Below are 15,990 nucleotides of genomic sequence, written 5' to 3' on the forward strand. Positions count from 1 at the left end.
AGGCACTTATTATCAATGAGAATACATAGCGAATTTCTCCCAATTTCAGTTTCTCTACGACATTTTCAACTTTCAACTCAAATTTCTTCTTCTTTTTTTTCTTTTTTTTTTGTTGTTGAAACTATCAGTATGGCTCCTCTCAAGTCTTGACCATTAATAAAAATGCAGAATACATAGAGAGGACATTGTGCATAAACCCCAAAATACAATGAACATCAAAAGAACATCATGGAATAATAACTTGAGTCTCAATTAAGCATATGTATTATAACAAGTACTAATTAGCGAAAAGTGCACTTCTGGCTACTCCATTCGCTTTATAGTTGTGGTGTCATACTAACTCTTCTCTTCTTTTATGATCTTGAAGTCTGAAGTTTTTTCATACGTAATTATATTGTTATATGTATCTTATGAATTTGATTTTCTATTATCTTCATAATTTGATCTTCGTTCTCAATTACATAAATTTTTTTATTGGAATACATTCATTTATTGTGCTACGTAATGTGTACTTTAAGTTCATTTAAGAATATAATAAAAAAATAAGCTGGTGTGGAATGATGTTCACTTATAGCATGTGCATATGATCCAGTGGTCTACTCAAATGCTTGAGGATTTTCAAATGTACCACCCGAAGGCAGTTAGGAAGTAGCGAAGGCCTCTAACTAAGTAGCAAAATCCTCCAAGTGGTCGTCTGAAAATCAATGTTGATGGGGCCTGTAGAGCTGAGGAGGGGACTGGAGGTATTGGGGTAGTGGTCAGGAATGATGCTGGTATGGGTATTGCTGCTTTGGCCAGGACTTTTCTACATGCACACTCGGTTCTTAATATGGAAGCGGAGGCGTGTAGGGATGGCTTACTTCTTGGTATTCACCAAGGTTGGACTGACATAGATGTTGAAAGCGACTCTGCTATCCTGATTTCTGCTCTCAATAGTCGAGAGAAGAATTTCTCTGAGGTAAGTCGAATTTTAGATGATTGTAGGGAGTATATTATTGCTTTTCAATCCGTTAGAATTCGTCATATTTACCGTGAAGCAAATGGTGTAGCTGATAGACTTGCTCACCTTGCTAGTAGTGGTTTTATTGATGATGCATGGTTAGATGAGACACATGCAATCATTCAGGATGTTCTCTATAAGGATTATTGCAACTGTTCTACTGTAACTCGGGGTTCATGTTTTATGTCCCTTCCCCCCCTCCCCTGATGCAAAATTATACTATTAATTTAATAAATGGAACCAGGCATAGGGCTGAGCCTCCCAGCTAGGCTGGGTTCCAAACCCCTTTAAAAATATATATATATATATATATATATATATATAATCAAAAAATAAGGTTCAATATATCAAGAGGTTTTGAGCGTCATAAATTTACTTAAACTTAAACTCTCAAATTTTCAAAATCAACTGCAATGATGTGGTAAGCGGTTTTGAAATTTAACTCATTCGCTTTAAAACACTCATGACAGTCACAACTGATAAGATTAAAGTAAACTAAACCCTAAAGATTAAAGTTGTGGAATGGAATACCAAAGTAAACACATTGGTAAGGAGGCAGATGCAACCTAAGCAAAAGCATAGGCCTACACCACTACATTCTAAACCTGGAAAGCCAAATAAAGACAGGGTTCCATGTCTTTGTCCAAAGCATAGCTGTTCTTGCCTCTTAGTGGCCATTAAACACTTAAAAGCAATCCCAAAATTCTTATAAAATTCACTTGTTTATTTGTAATTTTCTCCATTGGGTTTCCAAAATGGTGGTCCCTTTGGAATAATACTTCCAAAATTCCCAACCACTACCAACCAGATGAATCTCCCTCACCATGAAAAAACAAACACCCATTTCTTGGATTTGCTACTAAATCCCAAATTCCACATTAGCCTAACCAAATCCCTCCCCTTTCTCCCCTAGAAGAATAGTGACTATTCAATCAGGCAGAATGATAAGGATTAAACCACAAACAAAGCAGATAGAGAAAGATGGTGAAATCCATGATTAGAACTCCCTCTTTTGGTCCAATCATTTTTCTCACTTCATTTTCATGTCTTTTCTGATGGCCTCTGGTTTTGGTTTTGGTTTTTTGGGCAAGAAAGAAAGATATTGGGATGGTCCGCCAATGCGAGGTCTTGCAGTACCAATAATTATAACAGCCCAGAGAAAAGGGGAAGTAAAAAAAAATCCATCTTTCTATTTTCCATTTTAACTTTAGCCAAACCATCTTTTTGATGAGGTCTAAATCCCTAATGGGACACATAAAAAGAGAAAAAAAAAAAAGGCAAAGAACAAATTACACCACTCTTTTCTTCTTAATTTTCCCACACTTGGAAAATGTTCCTGCAAATACCATTATTGATGTTGATTCTTCTATACAGACAAGAACAGTAATAGTCTGTTAGTATGATACGGAAATCTACTTTAGATCTAACAAAATCTATCACTGTTTGATTACAAGAATTTCCCACAGGGAAAAAAACACGATGCATAAAGTCATGGAATAGATGGGCACCCAAAGCACGCATGTAATCTCTAACTGTCACAGATAAAGACGCAAAAAAGCAACTGAGAAAAAAGCATTACACATTTGATTGAAGAAGAAAGCCATGGATATGGACTTGTAGTTTCCTCAAAAAATGAGACATTGTGAAGATTTAGTTTCGGTCACAGTAAGCAGCTGTAGATGTTTCATGAGAGGAAGAACTAATGAAACCCAAAAAGATGATAGATGTAGCAAACAAAATCTTTATATTGATTAACTTAAGCCTACTACTAGTAGTACACGGAGTAGTATAACACTTGTGTTCATAACAAGTAGAAGATATGATCTTCCAGTCCCCAGGTTCCGAAATTAGTACATGAAAATCCATTTACTAAATAGATTTATATGATCAATAAACCACCAAGCATTACCCTCTAGGATAAGCTATTATCAATGGTAGCTCTTCCGCCGACTACTAGTAGTACACGGAGTAGTATAACACTTGTGTTCATAACAAGTAGAAGATATGATCTTCCAGTCCCCAGGTTCCGAAATTAGTACATGAAAATCCATTTACTAAATAGATTTATATGATCAATAAACCACCAAGCATTACCCTCTAGGATAAGCTATTATCAATGGTAGCTCTTCCGCCGATATAGCATAAGCGAGTTCTGATGCCCCTTGGCTGGCTGCCGAAGACGGTCTTCTCAGGACAACCACTATCCCCAGAACTCTCAAATTACCAAGAGTAAATAGTAAGACGTAGTAATAATAGATGGGATAATCTTACAACTACACACCGATGATGATCACTGCAAAAGATGGGGTGGATGCACCAGGGTAAAGAGTCAAGCTTTCGCTATGTATGGCTGGTAAAGTTAAGTGGAGAGAATAGGCTATTAACAGTCAGGATTGACGAAGTTGCTTATCTCCTCCATTAAACAATAGAAATGCTTATTGTTAGGCAGGAAGTAGAACCCAATTGTCGCCTCCTTCAGGAAAATGAGCTTTACCTCCTGCCCCGAATTCTTGAGCCCTTCAACATAAGCCAATTGCCAATCTTGCATAAGGTCCAAACCAGCCACAACAACAAGACTTTTGGGGAACTTGAGCCCTTCAATCCCCTTATCTCTGGGGCCAAATGGATTACATGCCGGGTGGTCTCTATCTTCTCCTTCAGGCAAAAAGGCTCGCCAGTACCAATCGCGGTCTTGAATCGTTACAAAGTACTTCCCATCTAGTTTAACCTCGGATTCAGTCCTCATTTGCCCGCCAAACATTGGATGAAGAAGGATGTTCCCCAAAACCTCAACTTCAGCTTCAGCTGCCCTCACAGCAACATGGTGTGCAATGTTGCCACCAGAACTATCTCCAGCCAAGTACACATAAACCTTAGAGTCCTTCCCACTCTGAAGCCATGTTCGCGACTTAACCCACTTGAGAGCTGCCCAGCCGTCATCATAAGCACAGGGATACCGATGTTCAGGTGATCGGCGGTAGTCTACAGACACCACAGCAGCCTTGCAGGTGTTAACAAGGCGGCGGCAGAAAGTGTCATAGATAGCACTGTTGGCCGAGGAGTGAGTGAAGCTCCCACCATGGAAGAATATTATGACAGGCACAATTTCAGTGGTGCTCAAGGGTTTCTCAAGATTCACAATGCCCCATTGAGCATGGTTTGCGGGGGCCATTTGGTAAATCCGGTTGAGGAGGCCAGTGCTTCTGTCGACATGATCAAAGGAGACGACACCATCAACTGGGAATGTGTTTGCAGGGACTTTGCGTTCAAGGTACTCCGCCAGCTCACGGTTGAATGTTCCGTCGGAGCGGCGGAGGAGATTGTACGCCAGCTTGAAATTGGAGATCAGTACCCATGTATTGAGTGGAACAACCCTCTGGAAAATGAAAACAGATTAGATGGTACTTCTTTTGGAAGGGTACGAGCAACTAGATTGGTCATATTCTCAGATGCATATAGAAGAACACGAAGATACAAAAAGAGCTGACTAGTGTAAACCCCAAACAAGGCCAGCAGGAATTTGAGACAAAATTTGTACAAAAAGCAAAAAAGAATATATAGCGCCTAAATTCACCTCAAATCTAAGTAAAAAACTAAAAAAATTTATAACAAATGGAACTCAAACTAATCAAAAAATTGTAATTTCCAGAATTAGAAAAAATTTGGACCGAACAAGGAAGAAAAAAGAAAGAAGCATGAAAACCCAACTAATCCAAGAATATTACCATCACAATCTATGCAGAGAAGTAAGTTAAACAAAGAGACTGATAGAAATGCCTCTTGATAAAAAGAATACAAACCACTCCAACCCAACCAAACCAAATGGGAAAAAGAAATCAAGCTAAACCTTTTTCACCCAAATGATCCAAATCCAATATGGCAAAACCATACAAATTCAACAAAATTAAGGGAATCCCATGAACCAAATCATTATATATATATATTCTTTCCAGAAAAGCAAACAAGAGTGTAGGACTGAAACTGATCAAGGGTGGCAATACCTTGGACTCATTGAGGTTGACTTCATTACTACCAGCCATGACTACCTCTCTCTCTCTCTCTTTCCTTCTTTCAACAAAGCAAAAGATTCAACAGAAACAGAAGAAGACGCTTAGAACCCAACAATGATCCAGAGCAAGACACCCTCTTTATAGCTCATAATAGGTGACAAAGCGGGGAAGAGGGGTTAATGGGTTTGGTTGGGGGAAGGGTAAATAACCAATGGACTTTGTCCCTAATCTCACTCTGCCTCTTCTTCTGGTTAATGGGTTTTGTACCTCTTTCGGATTCCTCGTTTTGGGTTAACTGAACAGGGAAGAAGGGAAGGCACACTTCTGTTTCCTTTTTTTTGATTAAAAGGGACACTTCTCTTTCTGAAATATAAGAGAGAGGAGAGGGCAGAGACGACAGCTCAGAGAGAGATCAGAGATTATGAGTGAAAAAGAAGAGAAAGTACAAAACACAGAAATAAGAGAAACTAAGAAATTATAGAAAGAAATAGTGAGAGAGATTTAACAGACAGAGAGAGAGAGAGAGAGTCAAACGCAAATGAACGACGGTGGTAAGGACGGAGACGAGAGAGACGACAAAGCGGGCGGCTGGATTAAACTGTGGACGGTGGGAACCCACATGCGATTTTACTCTCTCTCTCTTTTTCTTTGGGTGCTTAATTGTTTTTTCCATTTTTCTGATTGCAGCTCTATATCTCTTAAACGGTTTCTTCTTTCTGCTTCTTTTTTTGAGAGTGGGAGAGGAGAGAGGTCAGTGTGTTCGAATGGGTTAAGAAATGGCTGGAATGACCACAGACAGGCCTATTTTGGCTTATACTCACTGTATTTGTACTGTTAATCATTGTTTAATTCATAAAATTATCAAAAATTATTGTCCAAAAAAAAAAATGTACAAACTATTTTTGGTCGGAATATTTTTATTTTTTTTTATCAAAATAAAGAATTGATGTTGTGATGTACAGAATAGTTGTGGGGTTCGCAATTGCAAGGTTTTAAATATCGGTATTTTCATATCTATCGGTACTTTGGAAAAGGGAGATATCGAATATATCGGGGATACAGTGTACGAAAATATCGTTTTTGAAAAAAATCAATTTATTAGAAATTTAGAACTACATATAAATACATATGAATGTCAACTTCATCTACATTCAAAAAGAGACTCTAGGCGGTTGAAAACCGCTCGCTGGTCTACGAAAATGCAATAATCAGACCAAGACATATGACCCATATAGTGCGAATTATAGTGATGAACATGATAGTTATAGATCTCTTTAAAGCTGCCGACTGTTTCCCCTATAAGGGGTTAATAAGAATGAACCCAACTAGATGACTGATCATATTCTTCTCCATATTGATTATATCCATAAGAATCATAACCAAATTGATTGTTGCTTTCATGAGATTCATTTGAGATCCCACTGCGCTCTATGCGTAAACTGATAGAGTCAAAACTTAAGGCAATTGAAGAAACATCAGATGGGGTACTTTGATCATCAGTTGCACCTCTAGTCCTCTTCTCATCTCGGGTCTTCTCTTGAGCACCATGACCAGCTGTTCTCACTCTGTGGTCTTCATCTTGGGTGGCATGATCAAAATTACCTTCACAGGTAAATTGGAATCCTCCATCCACAGAAGATTGTCCATATTCATATCTTTCACCTCCACCACCTGTTCCACTTCCAGCTGTAGTCAACATGTTTTGGAAATGTGGAGAATCAGCTTTGTTAAAAGGACAGCATCATATATGTGGTATTTGGACACCATTGTTGCCAATAGTTCTCTACCACCTTTTAGTAATGATTTAATTGTGCTTTGTTTTGATCGATTATCTTTTGATGGCATTGCTACTAGAGGCTCAGGAAATGAGTACCGATAGGCTTTTGATCGATCAACTTGTTGTGTTTGTTGACTGCTACTACCACCTCTCGATTGTTTTGGAAATGGAAATCTTGCACTTCTACTAAACTGAGAGTTCTTATCACGATCTACAGTTGATCGTCTTACTGCAGCACGATAATCTTGTCGTTCTGCAGGGTGCATGTCTAGTGGACATTGAAATCCATCATCATCATCATCATTGTCATCATCGTCATTGTACAGACTTGTTTGATTGCCAAAATAATCATTGCGGAGTTCTTCTCTAATATCATCTTGAATAGCTGCCTATTCTTGCTTAATAGAATCTTTTCTCTTTATCCATGCTATCACCTCTGTTTTGATCTCCGGTGGCACTTTGGGGCCCTGATCAATTTGGGGCCCTTTGTATAGTTTTATAAACATTGCACTTAATAAAATAAAATCAATAAAAAAGGTAAATTACATTTAACTATTTAACCGTCTGTAGTTTGCTTCATATCATATATCACTTTCTATTTTTAATTATGTTGATCCACTAAAACAAGAGACAACTTCCAAAAAATATTTCAGGTTTGAGACACAGACTACACAGTAGATTCGTTATTCCTCACTTTTTCAAGATGCATAGCCAAAATTTAATACTCCGTACTCTGCACTCTCTTCTCATCATGTCATCCATATATGGTTCCTTGACTTCCTTCTGCAATGTCATTTGGCCTCATTTGAATAATTGAACCTTTATGGCTTTATCTTCTTTCTATTATTCAACTACAGAGTTACAGAAAATAGTTACAGACTACACAGTACCAAATCTCTCCTCACACAGATTTGCATTTAGACTTTTAGATAATTACTTCTCACCCAAAATCGCCTTGAGGGTATTTATCCAATTCTCCTCACCTAGATTCGCCTTGAGGGGATTTTTTTCCTCACCTAGATTCGCCTTGAGGGAATTTTCTACTCACCTAGATTCGCCTTGAGGGGATTTCTCCTCACTCAAATTTGCCTTTAGGAAATCTCTCTTCACAAATATTTTCATTTAGAGAATTACTGAGTTTTTTTTTTTTACCTCAAATTTTACTGATATTTCTTCACTTTATCGGGATATATCGCAAATATCTAATATATCGGAGATATTTGACGATGTCGGAGAAATTTCGCAGAAACAGTGACAGATAAGATATTTACCCCCTTAAATATATCGGTCTGTCGAAAAAATGAGATATCGGGGGATATATCGGAAATATCGCAGAGATTTAGAACCTTGCGCAATTGTAATGCTTGCTTTCTTTTTTTTTTTTTTTTAAATAATTGTAATGCTTGTTAGGAACACTGGGAAAGCAATATTTATCATGTGTTGCCAGCGAAGTAACGAATGTAGTTTCTAGAAAATCTCAATTTGTCGTTTGTCACTCCTAATCTTAAATCCTGCTATGTTAGGTACACTGGGAAATCAAACAAAGATATTGTCATGTTGATTATGAATGATGATCAGTATGACAGTATTTTGATCAAAAATGTTGAAAATGCTTCGCATATTATGGTCCAGTATCAGTTTGAAAATTTAAAAAGGGTTGTGACCACTTACCCAATTTCAGATTAAAAATTGTCCACTTACTCCACTCCACTAAGAGTTTTTTAACTCCATTTACCCAATCTTACATAAATTGACATTTTTGCCTCTATTAATTAAATTGAAACACATCCTTCTCTCTCCTCTTAGACTCTCTCTCTCTCTCTCTCCCCCCGATCTCCACCTCCAGTTTCTCTCTCTCTCCACCTCCGGCCAACTGCATCGCCCCGCCGGTTTCGCCAGACCACCTTCATCATCCTTGCACCACCGTCACGCCATGGATCACCACCCCAGCCAAACAACGCCTTCTCCAGATCTGATCCACGAAAACCAACCCAGATCGGGTTTGTCCAAGCAGAGCCCGACCGCGCCGCAACGACCATGGCACCCCCGAGCCGCCTCTGACCGCACAACCCCAATCCCCTCGCCGTTAGGGCCGGAGATTCACCATATCACAGTGCTTAGGCTTTCACCTCCACTTGACGAGTTCGCGGCCGTTGGATTTGTTGCTGGAAATGCAATTCTAGCCCTTGAAGATCTCCTTGCAAGTGTTGTCGTACTTGGGAGGAAGTGTTTCTGATGCAAGAGAGCGGCAAAGATGGTGATTGGGTGCCCAGAGCTTTTCTAGGTGCCCAAATCAATTTCTAGCTTTTTTATTTTTATTTTTTTGCTACCCACAGCATTTTCTGGGTGGTCAAATTTTATTTTTTGTGGTAAACTGTGAACTCTGAGAATGGAAGGAAATTTTGCCAGTAGTGATTGCTTTTTTTTATTATGATTTAGTTGGCAATAATAAGATTATTGGGAAGGCAATAATAAGATTACTGAGGGGTAATAAAATGTTTATTGGGGCAATAATCAAATTATTTATTTGGATAAACCTCCGAAAGTTTTCAAAATTCAAAACAACTTCATTTTTCACTAATTATTGATCTCCCAATAAACTTGTTATTGGTGAGCACTAATATGTTTATTGGGGAGCATTAATATGATTACTGGGTATTATTGGGAGGTAATAAAATCAGATGCTCGAATCCGGTCACTGGTCGCCGAATTCCCGTCGCCAGAGTCTGGTCACCGGAGTCCGCGGCTGGCCACTGGTCACCGGAGTCCAGCAAGATCTCTGATCACTTCTCTCTCTAAGTGACAAAGAAGGAGAGGGCAAAATTGTCCTAAAAATAAATAGAAAAGAATAAAAAAAAAACTTAATCGGGTATTAGGGAAATGATCTCTTAGAGTGTTTGGGTAAATGGGCAATCTCTTAAAATGTTTGGATAAGTGGGGTTAATTAACCTCAAAATTGGGTAAATAATCATTTCCCCAATTTAAAAATATTCATTTCATTAATGGTCAGGAGAGTTTTTCAAAAAATGAACGGCTTATTCAGTTGTCCTAAAACCTGGATTACTGAAACTGCAAAATACAAGGAGGAGACAGGGTGCCTAAACCCCTAATTACAATAAGCATTGAGAGAATGTCAAAAATAATATTATGAGTGTCTATGAAGTTTTATGTATTTTAAAATGCACCAACTAGTAAAATATGTTCTATTGGTTATTATTTGCTTTACAATAACAATGAATTACAAGAAAAATAAAGCTGACAAAAACTAATAATACAGCTAAACCAACCAAAAATAAACCGGCGACACTTCACTTCATCTTGTCACTAGAAGGTTGTGTCTATTTGACAACAATTCATCATCTTACTACATCGAATAAGACGCACACAACGTGCATACTAAGACAAAACCCATCTAGAGGGATGAAAAAATATATAAAAGAGGTTTATTTTCTCAAAACATCCTCTCCTCGAGTTATATATATATAATCAAAATTGCACTCACCAATTTGCAAACCACATTCTCCCAATTCGATCCCACCCCTATTTGTGTTTTTTGATCAATTGAAATAAAAATTTATATTATTAAAATAAACGAGCATTTTCACTGGGTTAGTAACTGACCAAGAAAATTATGCTCAACCATTCTTGGACTCAAATCCAATAGAGGAAAGTGTTATTTTTAAGTTGAGTTGTTTTGTTTTCAATTATTAGATGACTTTTTCTATTTGAACCTCCAAATTTACTCACTTGACCTCTATGCTTTTTACACCTCTTATCAAATTTTCAAATACTAAATTTGCTCACTAAACCTCACTAAACTTCCTCAAATAACCTCACTCATATAATTTGCAAATAAATTATTATCTTTAAAATAAAAAATTTAGTCATTTCACTGATTTAATCACTCTATAAATCACATTTCTTAATTAAAGTTGAGTTTCAAAAATTAATGTCTAATCAAAAAGAAAATGCCATGAACTATCATTTTTTTTTTTTTTTAAAAAATTCTATTTTAGCTGTGCAAAATAAAAAAAATGAAGAAATCATTTGTTTTTATTCTAAAAAAAAAAATCATTCGTTTTTTTAATGTTTATTTTTTTCTATATTTTTTGTACCACATGATTAATTTAATAATTATTTTTTGTTGCAAATATAATAGATTGACTTAGATTTAGGTCATAAATCATAAGAGAAATTATTTTGTTTACCCTCACCAATATGCGTTCAACATATATATCATACATTTTTATTTCACATGATCTTAATACATTTTTATATATTTAATTATTATTAAATATATATGAATGCTTTAATGAGTATGTAGTGAAATTGGAAAATGAAAATAGATAAGGAAAATAATAAGGAATACAATCTAATATTATTGGATCGGAAAGTCTACATAAAATAAATATAATATTTTTTTGGTATAATTATTGTCCTTAATAGTTATTTTATAGTAGGTTATATATGTCATTTAATAATTCAAAATAGAGTGAGGTCAAGTGAGCAGATTTGGAGGTCCCAATAGAAACTCTCTTATTAGATTTACATCCAAGGGTGATTGATCATACTTTTTTAGGCAATTACTGACCATGTGAACACCACAGTCAAATATAAAAAGAGTGATTGAACGTATTTTCTTTCCTCAATTACTAACCATTTAAACACCACTGTTAAATAAATATTTCATTTAAACTAGACTATGGGTCTTTTTTTTCCCCTTTTGTTAGTTGGTGAATCACTAAATTGTAACCAGTATGTTAATAAAAAAAAAAAAACAGTATGTTAAAAAAAATTATGGAGATCTAAGTGTAAATAACAAAGCTTCTCATTGTGAGTTGTGGATGCAAATCGCTATTTGCTAATAAAATACAAAATAACGACAGAGTGCCTCCTCCTAGTGCATTGCATTGTTACCAACCTTCTCCAAGGCACCTCCACACAAGTCAAACTAGACCACCAATTACTTTCACCATTATTATTTTTTAACACAAAAGTGGCGGGTAAAAATATCCAAGAGAATTAAATATTTAACATTATTATTCAGAAAAAAACAATTATCAAAAGTGGCACAAAATCCATCTCTCATTAATTTCTCAAGAGAAAAAAGAAAAAAAAAGAAGAAGAGAGAAATAAAGAACAAGAGGGATGGACAAGAGTTTTCTGCGTGCGGCCGACGCCAAGGCACGTAGCGAGTAGCGACAAAAGGCTCCGTCTCGACCCTTTTTGCCAAATCCCCGGGATCGAAAGTACCAACATGCCCCTCTAACGGCCCTCAATTCACGAGCCTACCATTGACGACGACACATCTTTTGTCAGGTAGCGGAAAAAGGAAGCGCGTGACGACATGTCTTTTGTCAGAGCCCGGCGGCCCAAAAAGATAAGGTGGGAAGAAAAATAACCGAAATTTAATTTCCAACGTGGGCTTTGAGTTTTGTCGTATTATCTGGAAGCCATCTCTCTCTCTCTCTCTCTATCGGTCCTCCATCGTGGGCAACGGACACGTGGCGACCTAAATAGGGTCACGTTTTGATACGACGAACTCCGTCGCGGGGCCCAGCCCAAAGCTCCCCGTGATGGCCATTTAAGCCGTGCGAGCCCGCCACGTGTCTCCCGCGGTAGGCTTTTTATGGGGTGTGATTGATTAGATATTCGTAGGTGACATTTGATGCGGGACAGCTCTGGAGATCTCGGCCGTTGGATTCGGGTTCTGATCGGAGGGTCCTAGGCCGCGGGGCGCAGGGGAAAACTTATTGGACAAAAAGAGGGAAGTGAACTAGTGAAGTGATGGGTACACTGTGGAGAGGAGAACATTGTTTTTGTTTTTTTTCCTTTTCTTTCTTAAACCACGAGTGGTCTTTCTGCCGTTGTTTTTTTTTTTTTTATTGTATTCTAAGATTCTTAGGATATCATAATTTTTTGTGTGGAAAATACTTGTCCTCTTTTTACCGAAAGATGCTTCTCCATTAATTACTATCTATGAAAGTTAGTGCGGTGATGTCTGTGAAATCAATAATTTCGAAAAATTTACGGCACCTACTATAGAGACTTTAAAGATAAAGTTGACAAAAGCGATTTTATCTTTTTTTTTAAATTTATAATTTAGTTTGTATTACATAAACTTTCGGTATATTCTCACTTGCTTGCAGATGGTCGCAACATTTGCTAGATGTTGGCACAATGTTTGTAGTGCTTATATACTAAAATTAGGACCAAGACGAGCTCGACACCAAGACTCAACTACCATAGTGTAATTGAAGTAATAAAGAAAAATTCAAATTAGTCATTTCAACAAATTAATGATCCCTTTCCCAGTCTACCCTCATACCTCATCCAAAAGAAAAAGGATAAGAAGGAACCATATCTTATTTATTATACAAGACATGTAACAAACTCTGACCACATGAACAACAACTTGATCATAAAACAAAACTTTTTCTTGTGTGACACCACCCTAAAGTTATACATAGTAAACCGCCAACTGGCCGCGTACAATGACGCCCTCCATTAACAAACACCGGCAAAGCCTCAAAGCTAGCAGACGGTGTGAGCGTTCAGACCCGACTGATTCCCCCAAATCCCTCCCCGATAATATTAATGCTTTTGTTCTTGAGGACCAGGAAATTACACAACAGTCCAAAATCCTTACATAATAAAATTAAATTTACTAAAAAGCAAGAATAATATTTAGTGCTTATATGAATGCATTCCTTGTCGTATTTGAGAGGTGGCCAAGCATGTGCCACACAACCCACTCAAACAAACTGTACCAAACGCAATGCCGTGTGCTCTACACTTTGCAACCTTTTATTCTTTCTTTTTGAAATTTTTTGGTTTTCTTAATTTTTTCTTCTTCTTTAAACTTTGAATTTTTATCGAGACTAAGATAGTCCAATGATATATTGTATTTGATGAAGAAATTTTAGATTAGTATTTGGTTTCTCATACTACACAATCACACGATAGTATGGATGAGGTTCTAAATTTACATTCGCAAATGTAATATTTTTTTTTTTAAAAAAACTATGAATTTGTATTTGAGGAGAGTCTAGGGTCGTATTAATTGAAAAGGATAATCTGGAGTGTGTTTTGGATTTTAGCGGGGAGTTGGATTTATGTGGGAACGTGCGGCCCACATCGGGGGTTTTGGCATTTTGTGCATTAGGTCAACAATTAGGAACAGGTTTTGGCGTCTAGCGGCCATAATGGTCAATCCCACTAAAGAAGGGATTGAATTTTTGTGTGTGTTCCTACACTAGAAAATCCAAAACCATCACCTAGAGGAAAATACCTTCTCAATCTAAACTCTCTTATGTCAACAGTCTTGTTCTTCGCTTGAAAATTTCTCATCTCATATGTCATTTGCAATTTTTGTTTTCTCCAACAATATTAAGAAGTTGAGTCTTGGTTAAGAAATGGAATCTCTTTTCAATCAAATCTCCATTTAATTGTCTTACGTCAATAATTTTGTTCTTTGTTTGAAAAATCATCATCCCATATGTCATTCGTTATCAAATCGGTCGCGCTTATCTATGATAGCAGCAAACTCTAGAAAAATCATCATCCCATATGTCATTCACTATTTTTGTTTTATCTGACAATAATGAGAAACTGAGTTTTGAATCGAGAAATTGAGTCATATATCTTAAAGTAAAACAAACAAAAAATAGAGTATTGAATCATTAAGAACAGAGAAATGAACTCGTGATCTAAATCTTAATGCGACGTCTCAAAAGACTATTAACATGGGCAACAACATTGTCCCCTGTCTCTTGTTATGATGATCGGTAGACCTCGCCAAAAGTTGAAATGAAAAAAGGAAGAAGTAAGATATGAAGAGTCATCAGTTTGAAGTTTGAACTTTGGGTTTAGCTTGTTTTGACTTCTCGATAGGCCACCAGACAATTATTATGCCTCAGCCTCATAGTTGAAGAATTAGGATCCCCCGAACCAAAACTTGCCTCCACCTCGAATTTCGAAGGTAACTCGGAACAGAAGAAGTAAAGAAAGAAAGACCTATATTCCTGCCACCGTTAGACAAAGAAACTTGCAACACCCATACAAACCGGGAAGACATAGGAGAGTCGATATCGAATCCCAAACAAAATTACGTATTAGGGCAGCACAACCATGATTCAATCATCGATTGAGAATTAATATTCTTTAATAACAAAGGCACACGTATATTTATTGTCAACCCTAAAAAACTATATTATATTCAACAAAAACGGGACACCTCTATTTTTCTGTATCCTTGGTCGGCAAATGCGTATACTTAATGATATTTAGGTATGTTGTTCCATAAGTAGGGCATGTGTTTTGGTCAATGATGATCTTGAAGAGAATAATCCCTACTTTAAAAAATTGTTTCTACTAATTCAAAGTCATTAATGTGTAGCGAAACAGATAAGTTAAAATATGTTGCTATTCACACTAGTAAAACAACAAAAGTTAGTGAGGTTTGTACAAGGCTTTATTCTCTTTAGGGTTGGAATAAATTCACATTCACTATGTTTACCAAGTTCCATGGATTGAGACAAAGAAGAATGCCCATGTACAATGAATGTGGGATCAATGTTAGTTATGATTAAAACAAAAGACAGAATGTACATTGTATAAGGTATTGTTAGATGATTAGATTCTAAGTATATAGTTCAAGTGAATATAGCTTCATGTGTGTCTACATGCGTCTTCCCGACTTCCCTAAGCTTAAAAAAGCCATGGATCACGCTTTGTTAGTTGTGTACATTTTAATTTATTTATTTTCTTTTTAGGAAAGAGGCTTGAAAACTAATCTGGTCAGGAAGCTGATCTCTCACACTTATATTACAGAGGCTTATATTATCATATGAAGAAGAAAAATGTACCGGGCGAGGCATTTAACCATATGGATGGGTACAAAGATCTTGTAAACTTGGGTTTACAAGCCAATACTCTTCTTCTAATTAAAGGAAAATAGATTTCTTACAAATAGTGAAACGAACAATTTTATGAGCCACGTCCTTTCTCTTTATGTTTGAAGAATAATAGGCATAAAATGTATATCTTAGCTTTGGAATTTCTGTTTTCGATTCAATTTTTAGCATGTCAGGTTAGACAATAAGAAGTAGGCACATAAGCAATAAGTTTAAAAAAGCCGTGGATCACGCTTTGTTTGTTAGGTAGTTTGTGTAATTTTTAATTAATTTATTTTCTTTTTAGGA

General features: G+C 36.6%; 1 protein-coding gene across 1 annotated transcript; it reads right to left on the reverse strand.

Annotated features, from left to right (window-relative positions):
- Positions 1-2,727: 2,727 nt before the first annotated feature.
- Positions 2,728-5,733, reverse strand: LOC112169905 (gibberellin receptor GID1B). Its single transcript, XM_024307000.2, has 2 exons — positions 5,002-5,733; positions 2,728-4,376 (listed from the first exon to the last, which is right to left on the reverse strand). The coding sequence occupies exons 1-2, from the start codon at positions 5,038-5,040 to the stop codon at positions 3,381-3,383; spliced, it is 1,035 nt and encodes a 344-aa protein (XP_024162768.1). The 5' UTR covers positions 5,041-5,733; the 3' UTR covers positions 2,728-3,380.
- Positions 5,734-15,990: the final 10,257 nt, after the last annotated feature.

This window comes from Rosa chinensis, chromosome 6 (assembly GCF_002994745.2).
Source record: "Rosa chinensis cultivar Old Blush chromosome 6, RchiOBHm-V2, whole genome shotgun sequence".
Lineage (NCBI taxonomy): Eukaryota > Viridiplantae > Streptophyta > Magnoliopsida > Rosales > Rosaceae > Rosa > Rosa chinensis.